This window comes from Podarcis erhardii, assembly GCF_964252035.2.
Source record: "Podarcis erhardii genome assembly, chromosome: 8".
Classification (NCBI taxonomy): Eukaryota; Metazoa; Chordata; class Lepidosauria; order Squamata; family Lacertidae; genus Podarcis; species Podarcis erhardii.
In genome coordinates this window covers 86,418,127-86,435,093 of record NC_138499.1, presented here as the reverse complement: position 1 = coordinate 86,435,093, position 16,967 = coordinate 86,418,127, and the positions used below count along the sequence as shown (strand labels likewise).

Here is a 16,967-nt window from a genome sequence, read left to right as displayed (position 1 = left end):
ATTTTTAAATAAATTGCTACTCCATTTTTCTACTTCCCCCAGCCTGATCTAGATCCTCTAAATTCTTCTGCCGTTGTCAATATTAAAGTATTACATCTACGACTATCATCACTGATAATAATAAAGCATAATATTATAGTCTAATTACCGGTACTTAATAAATGCCTAACATTTTCTAAGTGCTTAGCTAATATTAAGATAACTCATTCTCACAGGCTTATTTTATAATAGGCATGATAGCAATATCTGTTACTCAGCTGGGAGCACCTCAGAATCTCAATCTTAGGGTTGTGGGTCCAAGCCTCACATTGGACAAAAAGATTCCTGTTTTGCAGGGACTAAATTATCCTTCCAATATTACAATTCCGTTCCTCTATGAAGACAAAGGAAATTAGTATCTCAATAACTTTTACATATTTCCCCCCCTCCATTTTCCTTTAGAACTTTCCTCGTTTTTATTCCACTTGTATTTTATTTACCATTTAAAAAAATTAAACTCGTGTTCCTCCTTGTAACAGTTCCAGGTGATTGATCTGCAATGACTGTAACCATAACTGATGCAGTCCTCAGTTTTGCCTCTAGGAAAGTAAGCCAGGCTACTAATTGCACCTACTTACCGTGGCCGGATCCTTCCCTTAGGTTTGCCAGACACAGAGGTTTTCCACGCTACTTTTATTCTAACTTTTGTCTTTGGAGAAGCCGTAGCTTTGCTTTCTCTGCATCTCTTGTTCTGCTGATATGTCTGTCACATCTCGCCTGCCTTCTTTCTTTCTTTCTTTCTTTCTTTCTTTCTTTCTCTCTCTCTCTCTCTCTCTCTCTCTCTCTCTCTCTCTCCTGTAAAGGTCGTTGTTTGCCATATGATGCTTAAAGTGGTCTTTGTTATCTGCAGACCAACCATTTGAATCCTGTTTTTAAAGGTGACTCGGATGATGCTGCTCCCTGCAGTTCAAGTGTCCTTTCCTCAACCCCACCTTCTGTGTCTCCTGCTCTGAAGGAATCTTCTCCCACCCCACCCTCCTCCCCATCGGTCACAGGCACCTTGGCTTCCTCCAGGTAAAACACCTTCTCCCCTTTTCTCTCTCTTCTATTACGAAATACGGAAGAAGAAGTAAAACCCCTTTATATAAGGACCTTGAATTGCCAGTTTATCCTCATGATTTGCTCATATTCTCTTTCATCTCAGCCGATTCAACACCTTTCTGAAAATTAAATCCCCACCCCCAAAGCAATATTTAGTTGTTTACTTCAGCAGGTCTTCCTGATAGAGTCTCCCTTGCACCTGTTTTTGACACTAGGTTACGCTAGCAGCCTTCAGACATTAACTCAAGTTTTTCCTGAGGTGAAAAACGATATAATCACTTTACTATGAAACACAATAACATAAATAAAGCAAATGACAAAAAAAATCAAAACGATTAATACAATTCAATATCAAATTAATAATTCAAAATAGTAATTGGAATAGTTTAAATAGTAATTCGAAATATCAGGAAAAAATTAGTTTTATGAGGTTGGGAGAAAAGCTTTTCTCTGTGCGTGGCATAATGAAAGTGGATAATTTTATAAATTCCTACCATGTCATAAAATCATAGACTTGTAGAGTTGGAAGGAATCTCGGGGGTTCACACCTTGCAATGCAGGAATCTCAGTGTCGGAATGCTGACTCACCTTTTCTCTAAACTAAAAAGTCCCAAATGTGGCAACTTTTCTTCATAAAGCAGTTGCTCCATCCCTTGGATAATTTTGAGAGCATTCTACAAACAGAGCCACTACAGAAAAGGCCTGCTCTTGTTGCCACACTTCCGGACACACGAAAAAGGCCTCAGATGATGACTGCAGGGAGAGAGGCAGTCCTTGAGGAATTGCAGTCCTGAGCCTTTTAAGGCTTTGCAGTATAGGAATGTTCAGGGAGGCAGGAGAGGATATATTGTTTATTAATATCCTTCTTAACTTGCGCTAGCAAGTTCCTTTACTTAAAAGAGTTTCACATTCCCCTTTTAAATGCCCAGTGGGTAGCTAGTTGCAGGCTTGTGTAAGCCTCTCACTTTTATACAATTCAGTCTGTCTTAGACTGAATTGTACATTCTTGGAAAGTTCCCTTAAATCCCTCTTAAAAGAAAAAAGACACCACAATCTTATACAAAATGAATAAAAGAAGTTTACTTACTTCAGGCAGAGCATAGTGTGATCCCTGAGGGCAGACTTAGTTACAAAGTATATACATGTGGATCTATCCCATATGGGGATAATCCCTGTGTCCTCTGTTGGCTGGAAGTGAAAAGCTGCTCCAACGATGGAGGAAGTCAAAAAGAGAGAGAGTGCTGGATGCCTTGTCCCTTTTGTTACCTGGACAGGTAAGGTCACGCCCACCTGTAGTCACATGCAAAGGAAGTATGTCCCAGCCAGGAGGAAACAGGAAGTTTTGACTGGCTGGACCAAACACTCCCCTGCATGTCCACTCTAGGAAAACAAGGAATGCTGTACTTCACTGCTACTTACATATCACATCCCACATGCAGGTCAAAACCAGCCTGCATTTTGGGACTTTCCTTAGGGGTGTGGTTCATAGGTTCATCTCCTGCACTACAAAATTTTCCACTACGCTATGTAATACTCTACAAAGAAAAGGGTTCAGAGTTTCTCTCTTCCTCTGCCTATGCAGCACTTTTAATATCCCCATCATTTCTGGGCTTTATGAAGAATTAAGCAGAACATGACCACATCTAATTTTGCTCTTAAGTCAGCAATGTTATATAGCATTTAGTTGGAATCTGTTTTTAAACAAAATTGAAATTACATAAATAGATCTGTCCTGTTAAGTTCTAATTAAGATGGTCTACATGTTAGATAGGAAGTGGTGAACAATATGCTATATGTTGCTTCTTGCACTGTTTTTGAGGACAGATGTGTACCTGCAAGTCACACTCGGTTCTGAAGAGGCCTCAAACTCTGGTTCCTAGGTGCCTCATTGCAAAGACACACCTGGCACAAGGTTCTTGAGGAGGCTCTAATATTGAGTTGTCATTTGGGTCTCAAGTTACATTACCTATTTTCAAATATATGTGCCTGAGTTCTTATAGTTATGTGAGAAGTCTTTTGACTGCACCTGTGCAGCCAAGACGCTTGAAAGGTCGATCACAGTGTCAAATACTAAGCACTGTTCCAAGAATGCTTTTCAATTTGGTATCATCCGTGTTTCTCACCTGGGCTATCTGGGACTGTCACAGCTTAGAAATGATAGTATTTTCCTAACGTATTTCAGCTGTGGCCTTGGTATGGAACTGATGGGCCTTCAGGTGGATTACTGGATTGCAACTCATCCTACGGAGAAGAAGAGAGACTCAGAAAAAAAGGACCCCTCTTCTGCCAAAAACACTCTGAAATGCACTTTTCGGTCTCTCCAGGTCAGCAGGCTGCCTACGAGTGGGGATGCCATTTCCACTCCAACGATGTCAATGACGGTTGTCACAAAGGAAAAGAACAAAAAAGGTGCAGAAAAGGGACGTTTCTTTGCTATTGTAACATATGTTCTGTTGCTTAACACTAGCATTTTTCAGTAGTAAAATATTCCTGGAGGTCGAACTCACCGACTTTGTTAGTGTGTGAGATACATTTAATTGCACTAGAGTTTCCAATTAATTTTAGCGTACCTTTCTGTCTTGCGACGCTGTGCTGGCTGCTCTAAATCTAGCTCAAGCTAGGACCAGTTCCTTCACATGTGGAAACTGATCATAGTGTAAACTTTATTTTCTCATGTTGGAGTGGCATGTTAGCATTTGTGTCTACCGTTCAATGAACATAGAAATTCACCTTGAGCTTTTCCTCTGTGGTTAGAGTGGAAATAGAGCTACAGTGGTGCCCTGCAAGACGAATGCCTCGCAAGACGAAAAACTCGCTAGACGAAAGAGTTTTACGTCTTTTGAGGTGCTTCGCAAGACGAATTTCCCTATGGGCTTGCTTCGCTAGACGAAACGTCTTGCGAGTTCTTGCGAGTTTTTTTCCTCCCCCCCCTTTTTCTAAACCGCTAAGCGGCTAATAGCCACTAAGCCGCTAAGCCGCTAATATCCGCTAAGCCGCTAATAGCCGTGCTTCACAAGACGAAAAAGCCGCAAGACGAAGAGACTTGCGGAACGAATTAATTTCGTCTTGCGAGGCACCACTGTACAGTGAATTTGAACTGTCATTCCCTCCTTTAAAAATAGTATAAACAAGACATTACAGGTGCTTCGGTACCATATTTTTCGCTCTATAGGACTCACTTTTCCCCCTCCAAAAATTAAGGGGAAATGTGCGTGTGTCCTATGGAGCGAATACAGGCTCCTTGGCTTCAGTGATAGCAACACGAAGCCTCCGAAGTGCAGAGGGAGAGCTCCCTCCGTGCTCTGGAGGCTTTGCGATGCTTTCGCTGAAGCCTGGAGAGCGAGAGGGGTCGGTGCAGGCTCTCCTGGCTTCAGCAAAAGGAACCCGAAGCCTTCAGAGTGCAGCGCGAGTTCCTGCTGAGCTCCAAAGGCTTTAGGCGGCTATCCCTGAAACCTTCGGAGCACAGCGGGAACTCGCGCTGCGCTCCGAAGGCTTCGGGTTCCTTTTGCTGAAGCCAGGAGAGCAAGACTCCTGGCTTCAGCAGAGAGGGAGAGCTGCGCAGCGCCCCTTCAGCCAAGCGGGAGGAGAAATGGAAGGAGCTCCGTTTCTCCTGCCACTTCGCTGAAGGGGCGCTGATCAGAGAGGGGGAGATTTTTTTTCTTGTTCTCCCCCTCTAAAACAAGGTGCGTCCTATGGTCGGGTGCGTCCTATAGAGCGAAAAATACGGTAATTGTGGCCAACTGGCACACCAGCCTTACCTGGAAGAAGGAGCTTTGTGCCACACTTCAGTGCTGTAGACATCATGCTTTAAGAGCTCGAACCTTTAGGACGGGAGTGGAAAACCCTTTCAAATCCAGGGACCACATCTTTTTTTCTGGCCACACCCTGTGGGCCGAATTTGACAGGTGGGTGAGAGGGGGAAGTACAAATTGAATGTGAAAGGAGAACAGGAGAAGATACAGGAGATGGGTAAACATACTTTGAGAGGCACAGGGGTAGGTGGGAAGGAAAAATATGAAAGAAAAACCCTCTGCTTAGAGCAGGCATAGGCAAACTCGGTCCTCCAGATGTTTTGGGACTACAATTCCCATCATCCCTGACCACTGGTCCTGTTAGCTAGGGATCATGAGAGTTGTAGTCCCAAAACATCTGGAGGGCTGAGTTTGCCTATGCCTGGCTTAGAGCTTCTGGATCAGTGGATTTTGTCTCAAATGTGGGCTGGGGAGGTCACAATATCTCCAGAGCAAGCGTAGATATCAATAGAAAATGTCAATAATTATACCAAACTCTGCCACCATTTTGTGACTGGCTTTGCCCCTGTAGCACCATTATGTGACTGGTGGGCTTCAGCAATTTTCAGCCATCTCAAGTGGGCCCTGCAGGTAGAAAGTTTGAGATGCCCTAGCAGAAACCAGATCTGTCCAGGCACCTCTCCACTTGGCATGCAATGAGCATGCACACGACTGCTGATGCGTGTGCCATTTTTGATGCCCAAAGGGGGCAGGGTGGACTGGACTTGGGCATGTGGCGGCCAGGAATGGAGCCCCCATGTAAGCAGGGATTCCTTTGTACTGTAAAAGGTCCCATTAATTCCCAGCTTTCTGGATCTTAAGACGTTCACTCAGGAGAGAGGACACCGAAAGATGGTGCTGCTGTGTTTACATATCTGCTTTTCATTTCCTCTAGTGATGTTTTTGCCTAAGAAAGTGAAAGACAAAGACTTTGATTCTAAGAGTCAGTGCATAGAGGGGATCAGCCGCTTGATTTGCACAGCGAAGCACCAGCAGACTATGTTGCAGGGTAAGTGCACGTTATCCAGTGCTACGACTGCCAGTCTCCTTTTGGACATCCTCCTTAGTTCATTCTTTATCTCTTGTGTTTACGGGTTTAGTTCCTTTGCAGAGCAAGCTAGAATGAAGTTCAGTTTTAGGCCCAGATTCTCTGAAAAGATTTACAGTGGTGCCCCGCAAGACGAACGCCTCGCAAGACGGAAAACCCGCTAGACGAAAGGGTTTTCCGTTTTGGAGGCGCTTCGCAAAACGAATTTCCCTATGGGCTTGCTTCGCAAAACGAATTTCCCTATGGGCTTGCTTCGCAAAACGAATTTCCCTATGGGCTTGCTTCAAGACGAAAATGTCTTGCGAGTGAGTTCCTGTGGGGTTTTTTCCCTCCCCCCCCCTTTTCCTAAGCCCTAAGCCGCTTAATAGCTGATCTGCTGATAAGCCGCTTATCAGCTGATCCGCTAAAAGCCGCTAAACCGCTAATAGCGCTAATCCGCTAAGCTGTCAATGGGCTTGCTTCGCAAGACGAAAAAACCGCTATACGAAGAGCCTCACGGAACGGATTAATTTCGTCTTGTGAGGCACCACTGTATTGCTCAGATAAATCCTGGCGTCCAGCCCGCTTCGGCTGCGCAGCTACCAGGCCAGGCCTTCGGGCTTCAAAGGCCACATTCCAAAGGCTCTGAGCAACAGCAGAGTTCAGCAGCAGCGGTGAGAGAAAGCTGTAAGTTCCAGTGCTTACTTCAGTGTGCTTAAATAAAGTCCACTCAGGAGCTTAGCAGCTAAAAGCAGTTTTTATTTAAAGCAGACTATCCATTATCTATCACAGCGAACAGCATCGTGAAAAACACGTCCTCTCTCCTCAAAAGCGAAAGTAGAGAGAAAGAACAAAGGCTGGAGACTCTCGGAAATGACGCAGAATCTCCCCCCTCCCAAAAGTAGGCAGGGCGTACACTCTGAGCTGTTTAACCCTGTAAGCTCAGGTTCTCTTCACAAATTCTCCGGCCAAATCCAGAACACCCCCATTTGAAGAGAAGGGGTTATCACTTGCCTCTTTCCTCCTTGTGCCTGTGATTGTTTCCACACAGTCTGTATTAGTGTTTCCCAACCTTTTTACAGCCGTGGCCCCGGGTGGTGCTGTGGTCTAAACCACTGAGCCTCTTGGGCTTGTTGATCGGAAGGTTGGCGGTTTGAATCCCCACGATAGGGTGAGCTCCCGTTGCTCGGTCCCTGCTCCTGCCAACCTAGCAGTTCAAAAGCATGCCAGTGCAAGTAGATAAATAGGGACCACTGTGGCGGGAAGGTAAACGGCATTTCCGTGTGCTCTGGCACTCGTCACGGTCTCCCATTGCGCCAGAAGCGGTTTAGTCATGCTGGCCATATGACCTGGAAAGCTGTCTGTGAACAAATGCCGGCTCCCTCAGCCTGAAAGCCAGCTCCCATTGCTCGGTCCCTGCTCCTGCCAACCTAGCAGTTCGAAAGCACGCCAAAGTGCAAGTAGATAAATAGGTACCGTTCCGGCGGGAAGGTAAGCAGCGTTTCCGTGCGCTGCTCTGGTTTCACCAGAAGCGGCTTAGTCATGCTGGCCACATGACCCGGGAAAACTGTCTGCAGACAAACGTCGGCTCCCTTGGCCAGTAAAGCGAGATGAGCGCCGCAACCCCAGAGTCGTTCGCAACTGGACTTAACTGTCAGGGGTCCTTTACCTTTACCTTTTTTGGGAAGGGTTTTGCAATGTATCTGGATGGATTTTGATGCATTTATTTTTATGGCAAGGGGAAATTGCTGGGGTGTAAGTTGAAACCAGGTCCCCAAGCACTTCTGTCCTAATCATCTTTCTTTATCTCCTGCTGCAGTGCTTATTGATGGAGTGGAGTGGAACGACGTGAAGTTCTTCCAGCTAGCAGCACAGTGGTCTTCCCATGTCAAGCATTTTCCCATCTGCATATTTGGGCATTCCAAATCCTAACAGAGCAGGAATTATGGGACAGTTCTGCAAGCCACAACACATGAGTACCAGCTGTTTGTGCTCTCTTACTTACGTGCTTGGATAACAGCTCAGATACGCTTCTGTTTGTTCTTCTGTTGTCTGCAAGGGAAGGATAGTCCTTAAAACCTCAGCAATTCAATATTAAGTCTAGCCAGCCATCTAAGATACTTGCAAGAGCCCTTAATAATTTTTAAAAAACCCAAGAGTAACTTGCTTATTAACGTAGAACCCGATTAGATGGAGCGTGGGAGCATGCTTGTGAAATTTTCCAAATTCAGCTGGAGAGTAACTTCCAGGGTGCCCTTCCTTAGCACTCATCCAGCCTCCCCCACCCAAATTACTCCCTGCTTTCAACATAACTTCTCCATCTAGGACATCTGATCTACGCCTCCTCATTGCACTGCGACTGCTTGTCACCCATGATCATTATGAATACCAGGATTAAAATTCCTGATAGACCTAGGTAATGCCATTTTTCCCAAGGGAAAAGAAGGTGTGTGTGGGGGGGTGTCAGATTTTCCTCACTTCCTCTTACCAGCAACACCCACCCCCCAGTAGCATCAGAAGGTCCAGTTTCATTGAAAGCAGGAGAAATTTCAGAGGAATGCTGGACTGAATGGGTGGAAAGGAAGAATTGGGGCAGCTTGGAAGCTAAATAATGAGTATCAGATTGGCTGATAAAATCATCCAAGTTACTTTTTATGTATGGGGAAATCACTAGTATCGCTTCTGAACCAATCCAATATGAGGTTGCCCATTTTGACAACTTTTTGTGTGTTAAAATAAACGCTAACCCCTAAATTTTAAATAGAAGCAAAATTGTTAAAATCATTCTCTCCTTGACCCAGAATGGACAGCCTGCCACAATTGATTGCAAATTGCGGCTCATGCAAGTGACAGACCTTCTAACTGTGATTATGTAATCTGATTCCCCCCACCCCCAAACTCGTGGCTATCTGACTTGTGGTAGAGCACTTTTCGAAACATAAATTATGAACATTATTTAGAAATGTAGTACTGCCTATATCAGCAATATATAAAAGCAGCCCAATTTCCGTCTTCTGATGCAATTACCAGCATGTAGAATACCAGTTTGGGGCTTGGTGTGTTCACTTTTGTCTAGCAATTTGCACTTACTAATGTTGACCCGTTAATGTGAGATAATATTTGCAAACATTATGTTGTCACGAAAGAGAAGAAAGAGTGCCTGGGAGATAGAGCTGGTGCCCAGCATGGTGAATAGGACTTATTTCAGCAATATAGCTATGTCTGCACCTACAGAATAGCACAGTCCCTCAGATACTCCACACTAGTTCCTTATCCTCTTGCAGAATTTTGGCCATATTCCCCCTTCTCTCTAGGACCGTCTACAAGACTTTATTTGTACACACTATTAAAAAGAATGCATAAATCACTTTGGAGAATATGCCCCAAATGTCCGTCCACTGTTCCCTGTTTCTGGTGGCAAATGAGTTTTGAGCTCCCAATGAGATACTTCTGTCTGTGGTGATGGGCAGGTGGCAGGGAAAGACATTATTGCAGGGGTCTAAGTCTTTGCAAAAAGGGACGTGATAAAATTATTGTACTACAGACAAGGACCCAGATCTTAGGAAGAGTGCTGTGAGCTTTTCCTTGGCCACAAAATATCTACAGTTTCATTTTATCATTTGATCCATTTCCTTGCTGTTCAAAGTTGGGTCTGCAAGTTGTTCAGTATCGGCCCAACTCTGTATAGCCCTGAATCACCCTGAAAAGGAGCCAGTGGACAAAATTTTTGGTAGAGTCCACCAATAATGAGTAGCCAGGGAGACAAACCATCTGAAAACTTCCAGGTTTGGGTGCCGCCCCCAAGCCGCAGGTTTGGGCTCATTTGGTATATCTTTCTTAAGATAAAAACAAACACTAATTCTGTTGAAGATCCCTGCAATGCCACGCTTGTATGGTGTGCTGATGTGTGTGTGTCCTGAGATGTCTGCTACAGGCATATGTTCAATTTATTTATTTTTTATTTCTCTTATTGTTTGTTCTTATTCTTGGGAGGCGACGAACCTAAGGCCTGGGGACTGCATATGGCCCTCTAGTCTGGTCTAGTTCTTGGGCCTTTCCCTGGGCCAACCCCTTTCCCCAGACAGCACCCCTCATTCATCTCTCCTGGAATATTTTTGGAATGTGTCCTTGAATTCTGCCCGGATGGGAGAGAGGTGTGGGGACATCTGTAGAAATTGGCTTGCTGTACAAAGGTAACAATTGCACCTGTTACCTCCATCTCTGGCCCCACCTGCTGCAATATGTGGCCCCCAGAAGGCTGCCCCTAAGGTAGCCCTCAAGATGAAAACATGTTCCCCACTCATTCTTTACACGATTGCTTCAATTTGTGCTGCACTTTGGGAATGTGGCACTGCCTTTCCATAAAGTTTTGTGAGAGAGCAACCCTTGACTTTTCTTAGAAGGCAAGTCCAATCCAAGGTGATTTAAGCTTGCTGCTTGCTCTAAGATAGCTTCCAGCATTGCCTTGGGGAAAAGGCACACAAGCACACAAATATTTCTGATTGGACAAAGCAGCCCTTTAAAGGAAGTTGCTTGTTTTCCTCCTTCCGTCCTCCTTCATGCTTGTCCAACCACAATGACTAAAGCACATTTCATATTCCGTGTCTACTTCACCAAGCTCTGGACTGGCCAGCAGTGGTTGAAATATTCTTTGCTGTAAATGGGTGTAATTAAATTTTCTATCCATTATACATATAGACTAATTCCAGGACCAGGGTCAGCAACCTTTTTCAACAGGAGGCCAGTCCACTGTCCCTCAGACCTTGTGGGTTGTATTTTGGCTGGGTTGTATTTTGAAAAAATATATATATGAACGAATTCCTATGCCCCACAAATAACCCAGAGATGCATTTTAAATAAAAGCACACATTCTACTCATGTAAAAACACCAGGCAGGCCCCACAAATAACCCAGAGATGTGTTTTAAATAAAAGGGCACATTCTACTCATGGAAAAACACGCTGATTCCTGGACCACGGGCCAGATTGAGAAAGCGATTAGGCCGGATTTGGCCCCCGGGCCTTAGTTTGCCTACCCCTGGTCTAGGACTTCCACACACACCTGTGACAACTATTTTGTGCTCCTATTGGGTGGATTTTGACTTGCTCACACAGTTCAGAAGCCACCAGTAGCAATGCGTTTTATCACATTTACAATAAAGTACTAGGCCTGGATTACTTTATGCTATGAGGCAATGTGACTTTGTCCTGAGTTAACTGCTCAAACAGTTGCAAACTGAGGTGTTGGCAGCAATAGCGTTGTATCATAGATGCCTCTCTTGCCATGTTTGGCTTGAGGCACTCGGAATAGTTTGTACAGTGGTGCCTTGCAAGACGAAAAGAATCCGTTCCGCGATTCTCTTCGTCTAGCGGTTTTTTCGTCTTGCGAAGCAAGCCCATTGACGGCTTAGCGGATTAGCGCTATTAGCGGTTTAGCGGCTTATCAGCTTAGCGGATAAGCGGCTTAGAAAAAGGGGGGGAGGGAAAAAACCCCGCAGGAACTCGCAAGACATTTTCGTCTTGCGAAGCAAGCCCATAGGAAATTCGTTTTGCGAAGCGCCTCCAAAACGGAAAACCCTTTCATCTAGTGGGTTTTTCGTCTTGCGAGGCGTTCGTCTTGCGGGGCACCACTGTAACCAGAAAACATCAGAACTGGTAATGGTTGCTTTTGTTAAGGAAAAGAACTTTGTTCTTAAAAACAGGTGCTGTTGGAGGTCTTTGGGGCTACTCTCTTGCACCTTCCGTTCTTCCATCTGAAGCCGTGGGTGCTCTCACTGACTCCGCCACCAGTGTGCTCCCACTGGTTTGTGAATCCATGAACACGCGTTAGCCACAACTGGCACCTATGCTATAGTTTATTGAGAAATACTGTGTTTTGATGTGTTTCCCACCAAACCAGCTTCCATCAGGTTTGAAAATGTAAGTCATACGAAGATATCCACACATCCTCTCTGCCCACTGGGCAGACAGTGGACAACCTGGGAGCACACCAATCTGTACTGATGTGTTCAACAATTTGCAAATGCAATTTGAAACACAGTCGGGAGTGGGGAGACCCCTGTTATACAGTGGTGCCCCGCAAGACGAACGCCTCGCAAGACGGAAAACCCGCTAGACGAAAGGGTTTTCCGTTTTGGAGGCGCTTCGCAAAACGAATTTCCCTATGGGCTTGCTTTGCAAGACGAAAATGTCTTGCGAGTTCCTGCGGGTTTTTTTCCCTCCCCCCCTTTTCCTAAGCCCTAAGCCGCTTATCAGCTGATCCGCTAAAAGCCGCTAAACCGCTAATAGCGCTAATCCACTAAGCTGTCAATGGGCTTGCTTCGCAAGACGAAAATACTGCTATACGAAGAGCCTCACGGAACGGATTAATTTCGTCTTGCGAGGCACCACTGTATCTACAAATGATGGTGGATATATTAATAAACTATTGCTTGTTGCCTAAAATTAATGTTACTGAATATTTTTGATGATACCAATGTAAATATAGTCAAAATAATTGGTCTTATATATGAACTTGGAAGCACAAAGGGTAATAGCAACTGGATGGAAAACAGCCCAGTATCTTACATGGGACACTTCGTACCATTCGCTCTGGAACATAGCTGTAATGGAGAAAATCATGCATAATTTGACAAGGACTAAAAACTCTATAGACACTTTTTACATGATTTACCAGTCCTTTATGACATATACAGCGAAACCATCATTTTCAAAACCACCTTGGCAAAACTGGACTAGACTTGATGATCTGATAAAGTTGATAGTCTTTACTTGGACTTCATTATTTTAATTCATGTTCAACTACGCATTCTACGTGCCTGCTTTATTTTTAATCTTTTAATTTTTGTCTGTTATAATTGTTTCTGTTTTATATATATATTGTAAAATGAAATAATAAAAAAAAACTTTATCCCCCCCCAAAAAAATGATGGTAGATTTGACTGTAATAAAGGCTGTGTAGATATTACCAGCTTAAAACGCAGAGGGATCACCCCCCGCACCGGTAAATTTCAAATCACATTTGCATGTTGTTTACATATCAGCATAGTTTGATGTGCTTCCATGTTGCCCATTGTATTTTCACGCTACATCCAGCTGGTTTCTCCACCTATGCAACCCACCCACCATTTTCATTCATGAAGCTGTCATCTGTGCATGCACGTCAGCCATGTAAGACCACCCACCTGTAAGAAAGGCAGTGTGTAAATGTACACACCTCAGTTTGCTTTCAATTCAGATTAAAACTGGTTTGGCAGGAAATGCACCAAACTGCTGTATTTCTTGATATATCTCTTGCATTTCATAGCCGTTTGGTCCCACTGATTACTGGATAAAATTATGAACATGTTACCCATTTAGTTCCTATTTTCAAGTCACCCCTTTCTCTCAAAACTGCTACTCAAGCAGTAGCTTATCAGTCTTTTGAGAAAGAATAGGAAGTGGAGTCTAATGATGGGAAGTGGAGACCTTAGATCTGGCAACTTAGCTCAGTGCTTCTTTTAGTAAGCAAGCAGTTTGTGCAGAGTGACCTTTCAGACAAGGAAAAATGAAGGAATGTTGTCCATTTATATGTATTTTTAACAGTCCATCTCTTTCATTGTACTGTTAGTTTGTTTTTAAATCAAGACTGTAAGTGTACATAGCCTTTTTGGAATAAATTGCAGTGTACACTACTTTGTGAAATATTTTATGGTACTAATGCCATACTAATAAAATTGGATTGGAAAGCACATACCTATCCTGTCTCTTGCTCTGAAATGACACCCCTCCCGCTTTCTGCCTCAATGACATTTGGATCTTGTATGTCAATATTTGGGTGAAAATTTAAATATTTTATTTAGTACTAAAGGAGCGCGCACACACAACTAATAGAATAGTTTCCATTTCTGCATCGCTATCTGCTTCCTTCAGTTTAGGTGCTGCATGATCCAAAACTGCCAACATTTCATCAATTTGGTCTGTAGCTTCTGGGTATTCCCCATTTCCATTTTCCAGCATATTCCTCTGTCTCATTTTCTTCATCTTCATCAAACATTGATCTGATCACTTTTAATTGTTCAGCCATCAACTGTTTAATAATACCAACCATCACAGGTTGATCCAAAAGTACATTTGTCACATGGGATGCTTTTAATATTCTGGATATTATTAGCTACTCAATCCACCTTGATGTTTCCCCCTTAAAATTACAGGTGCGGCTGCGCTCTCTCAGAACAGACAAATTCCTTTCTCATGGTTAAGGATGGTTGCTTAACTTTTGATTTCACCCGTTCTTTAGTGGCAGGAAACAAACAAACAAAAGGATTAAAGATGAAACAGTTCCTATCATCCGTTTTAATCTTTCTTGTCCACTATAAATCAAGCCTTCTGCTTTGCTTTAGAAACTTTGAACAATTACGTAGTTTCCTTTCTATTTACTCTACAACAGAAGCACACGGGCCAGTGTTTCTGTATCACCATTTCTGCATGGACATGTATGCTTATGAAATGGGGTTCCCTGACTGCTGAAGGAAGCACCTTCAGTTGTGCACTCAAGAAAGCTCTTCTATCTTTAGAGTCGTTAGATCCCGTAGATAAGATGTCATAGTATGAGGGGGACTACTTTGAAAAGGGTCATACGAGGGATGTAGTTTTTTCATTGCAGGAAAGCATAATGTTGCCCACCACCCCAATCTCTGAGCCTTGAGATTCCAGGGGTTCCAGGTGCCCACCCATCCAATGTTCAATTTCCTAGGAATGAAGGGCAGTGGAGACTGTAGTGCTTTTAGGATATGTGGCGTACTTACATACTTCTACACATCCTGAGCCTACGCTGGAAGGGCTCACAGCCTTAACTCCCCATATGGTCTTGCTTCTCCCATACAGTCATACCTCTTGCTCCGTTCAATTCAGGTTACGTCTTTTCAGCTTGTGTCCCACGGCGACCCAGAAGTAATGGAACGGGTTACTTCTGGGTTTCACCACTCGTGCATGTGCAGACGCTCAGAATGACGCCACGTGCATGCGCAGAAGTGGCAAATCGCGACCTGCACACACGCAGATGCTCTTGATGTGAACAGGGCTCCAGAATGGATCCTGTTCGCAACCAGAGGTACCACTGTATATGCACAGCTTCGGATTGCAGTGGGAATCAAGCATGGCCCTTCATCTCAGGCTTCTGCCTGCCTCCTGCTTTTAGCCCAGCTCATCTACACCTCAGCTCTGGCCTTTGCCCCCCTAACTACCAGCCAGGTGAGGGAGGGGGCTCAACCACCCACCCATTTCCCCCCCAGCACAAAGCAACCTCATTTCTTAGACTAAGGGTCCTGTAAAGTCACCCAGAAACGTGGCTCCTTTGCCAATGGAATCCTTCCCTGCACCCCAGCACAAACTCACCATCTTACATTCACAGTGGTGCCTCGCAAGACAAAATTAATTCGTTCCGCGAGTCTCTTTGTCTTGTGGTTTTTTCGTCTTGCGAAGCACGCCTATTAGCGGCTTAGCGCTATTAGCGGCTTAGAAAAAGGGAAAAAAGGGAAAAAACTCGCAAGAACTCACAAGACGTTTTCGTCTTGCGAAGCAAGCCCATAGGGAAATTCGTCTTGCGAAGCACCTCAAAAACGGAAAACTCTTTCGTCTAGTGAGTTTTTCGTCTTGCGAGGCATTCGTCTTGTGGGGCACCACTGTATGTATTGAACCCCCCTGCTTTCCTGTGAATCAACCACAACTTGAGAGACAAGGCTCGATGGCTAAATGCAGACCAAATGGAACACTTTTAATACGCAACGGTGTAATTTTTTTAATATTTAAGTTGTCTGCTTTTTAAGCTTTTTGTACACTGCTTAGAGATGTTCTAAACATAGTAAGCAGTATAGAAATTAAATAATCAAATAGCTAAATGTCGCGATCCAGGCTGTTTTTGGAAAACAGAGGTAAGGCCAGTGCTTTTTTCCCCTGGAGGGACACAGGGGTACGCATACCCCTAACCATTTTGTGAATCTATTAAGTTTGCCCTCATTGAGGGGCGGTATTTCAATATGAGTAGGAAAGTGTGCATGCACACGAAAGCTCATACCTAGAACTAACTTAGTTGGTCTTTAAGGTGCTACTGGAAGGAATTTTTTGTTTTGACTATGGCAGACCAAGTAACCCTAAACATTTTTTTAAAGGGGAAAAAAGGCGCTGGGCGAGGCCATCTTGGAAACCTCAAACAACCTTCCAAAACACATCCTGGTTGGAAGGACATTTGCCTAGGCGCCCTCGGGAGAGCGCATGGGGTTGCAATGGGCCTCAGGACCCCCTAAATCAGTGTTTCCCAACCTTGTGCCTCCAGCTCTTTTTGGACTACAATTCCCATCATCCCTTGCCACTGGTCTTGCTAGTCAGGGATGATGGGAGTTGTAGTTCAAAAACAGCTGGAGGCACAAGGTTGGGAAACACTGCCCTAAATAACTGAGGGGGGGGGCTGGCCTTCCAAAGTGGCCTTTTGCCGGGGAAGACAGAAGAAGGCCGGCGGCCCCTTGCCAGAAGCCTTTCCCCCCGGGGAAGAAGGCATGAGGACCCGGAAGGGTGGCTGGGGGCAGGCGAAGGCGCCCCGGGGGACGACATTCCTGGTCTCTTCGCCGCGCAGCGCCTGCCCGAGCCGGCCTGGCGGCGTCTGCGGGCTCCTCCCAGGCCCCTGCCCCCTCCTCCCGACTGGTCTCCTCCCTCTTCCCCGGTCTCCATTTTCCAGAGGATCCGGCGCCGACGGCAGCGCAAGCAGCCCCGGCAGCAGCAGCAGCATCACCGTCGCCGGGCCTTCCTCGCTCCGCCGCCGCCGCCGCCGCCGCCGCCGCTATGGCTGCCAACATGTACCGCGTCGGAGGTGAGGCCGGCGCCTTGCTCCTCGCGCCGGGGCCTGGCGGGCGCGCCCTCGAGGGAGGCCGGCGGCGGCGGCGGGGTGGGGGGCTTCCCGAGGGAGAGGGCGAGGCAGCCAGAGGGGGCGCCGGCTCCTCCCTGGCCGGTGCGAGGGATTGGGACCTCCGCCCCCGCGGGGAGAGCGGGGAAGGAAACGCTGCCTGCCCGCGCTGGTTTTCCTTTCTGGGTATAGGG

The 16,967-nt window shown here is 45.4% G+C and overlaps 2 protein-coding genes across 12 annotated transcripts in view; both read left to right on the top strand.

Moving 5' to 3' along the window:
• PACS2 (phosphofurin acidic cluster sorting protein 2) overlaps positions 1–8,787 on the top strand; it is a 51,655-nt gene extending 42,868 nt beyond the window's left edge. For 5 of the 8 annotated variants that reach the window (XM_081872661.1, XM_081872657.1, XM_081872659.1 and 2 more), the window contains 4 exons: positions 918–1,053; positions 3,263–3,489; positions 5,767–5,880; positions 7,718–8,787. In XM_081872661.1, coding sequence (XP_081728787.1) covers positions 918–1,053; positions 3,263–3,489; positions 5,767–5,880; positions 7,718–7,830 — 590 coding nt within the window. In that variant the 3' untranslated portion in view covers positions 7,831–8,787. Of the gene's footprint in view, positions 1–917; positions 1,054–3,262; positions 3,490–5,766; positions 5,881–7,717 lie in introns of those variants that run through there. The other 3 variants (XR_014159051.1, XR_014159052.1, XM_081872660.1) reach the window with 2 other exon arrangements.
• Positions 8,788–16,689: 7,902 nt separating this feature from the next.
• The window catches only part of MTA1 (metastasis associated 1), a 72,773-nt gene continuing 72,495 nt past the window's right edge, over positions 16,690–16,967 (top strand). For 3 of the 4 annotated variants that reach the window (XR_014159054.1, XM_081872722.1, XM_081872724.1), the window contains exon 1: positions 16,690–16,740. Coding sequence is in view for 2 of the 4 variants with exons in the window: in XM_081872722.1 (XP_081728848.1) it covers positions 16,713–16,740 (28 nt within the window). In the remaining 2 variants the exon portion in view is untranslated. The remainder of the gene's footprint in view (positions 16,741–16,967) is intronic. The other variant, XM_081872723.1, reaches the window with a different exon arrangement.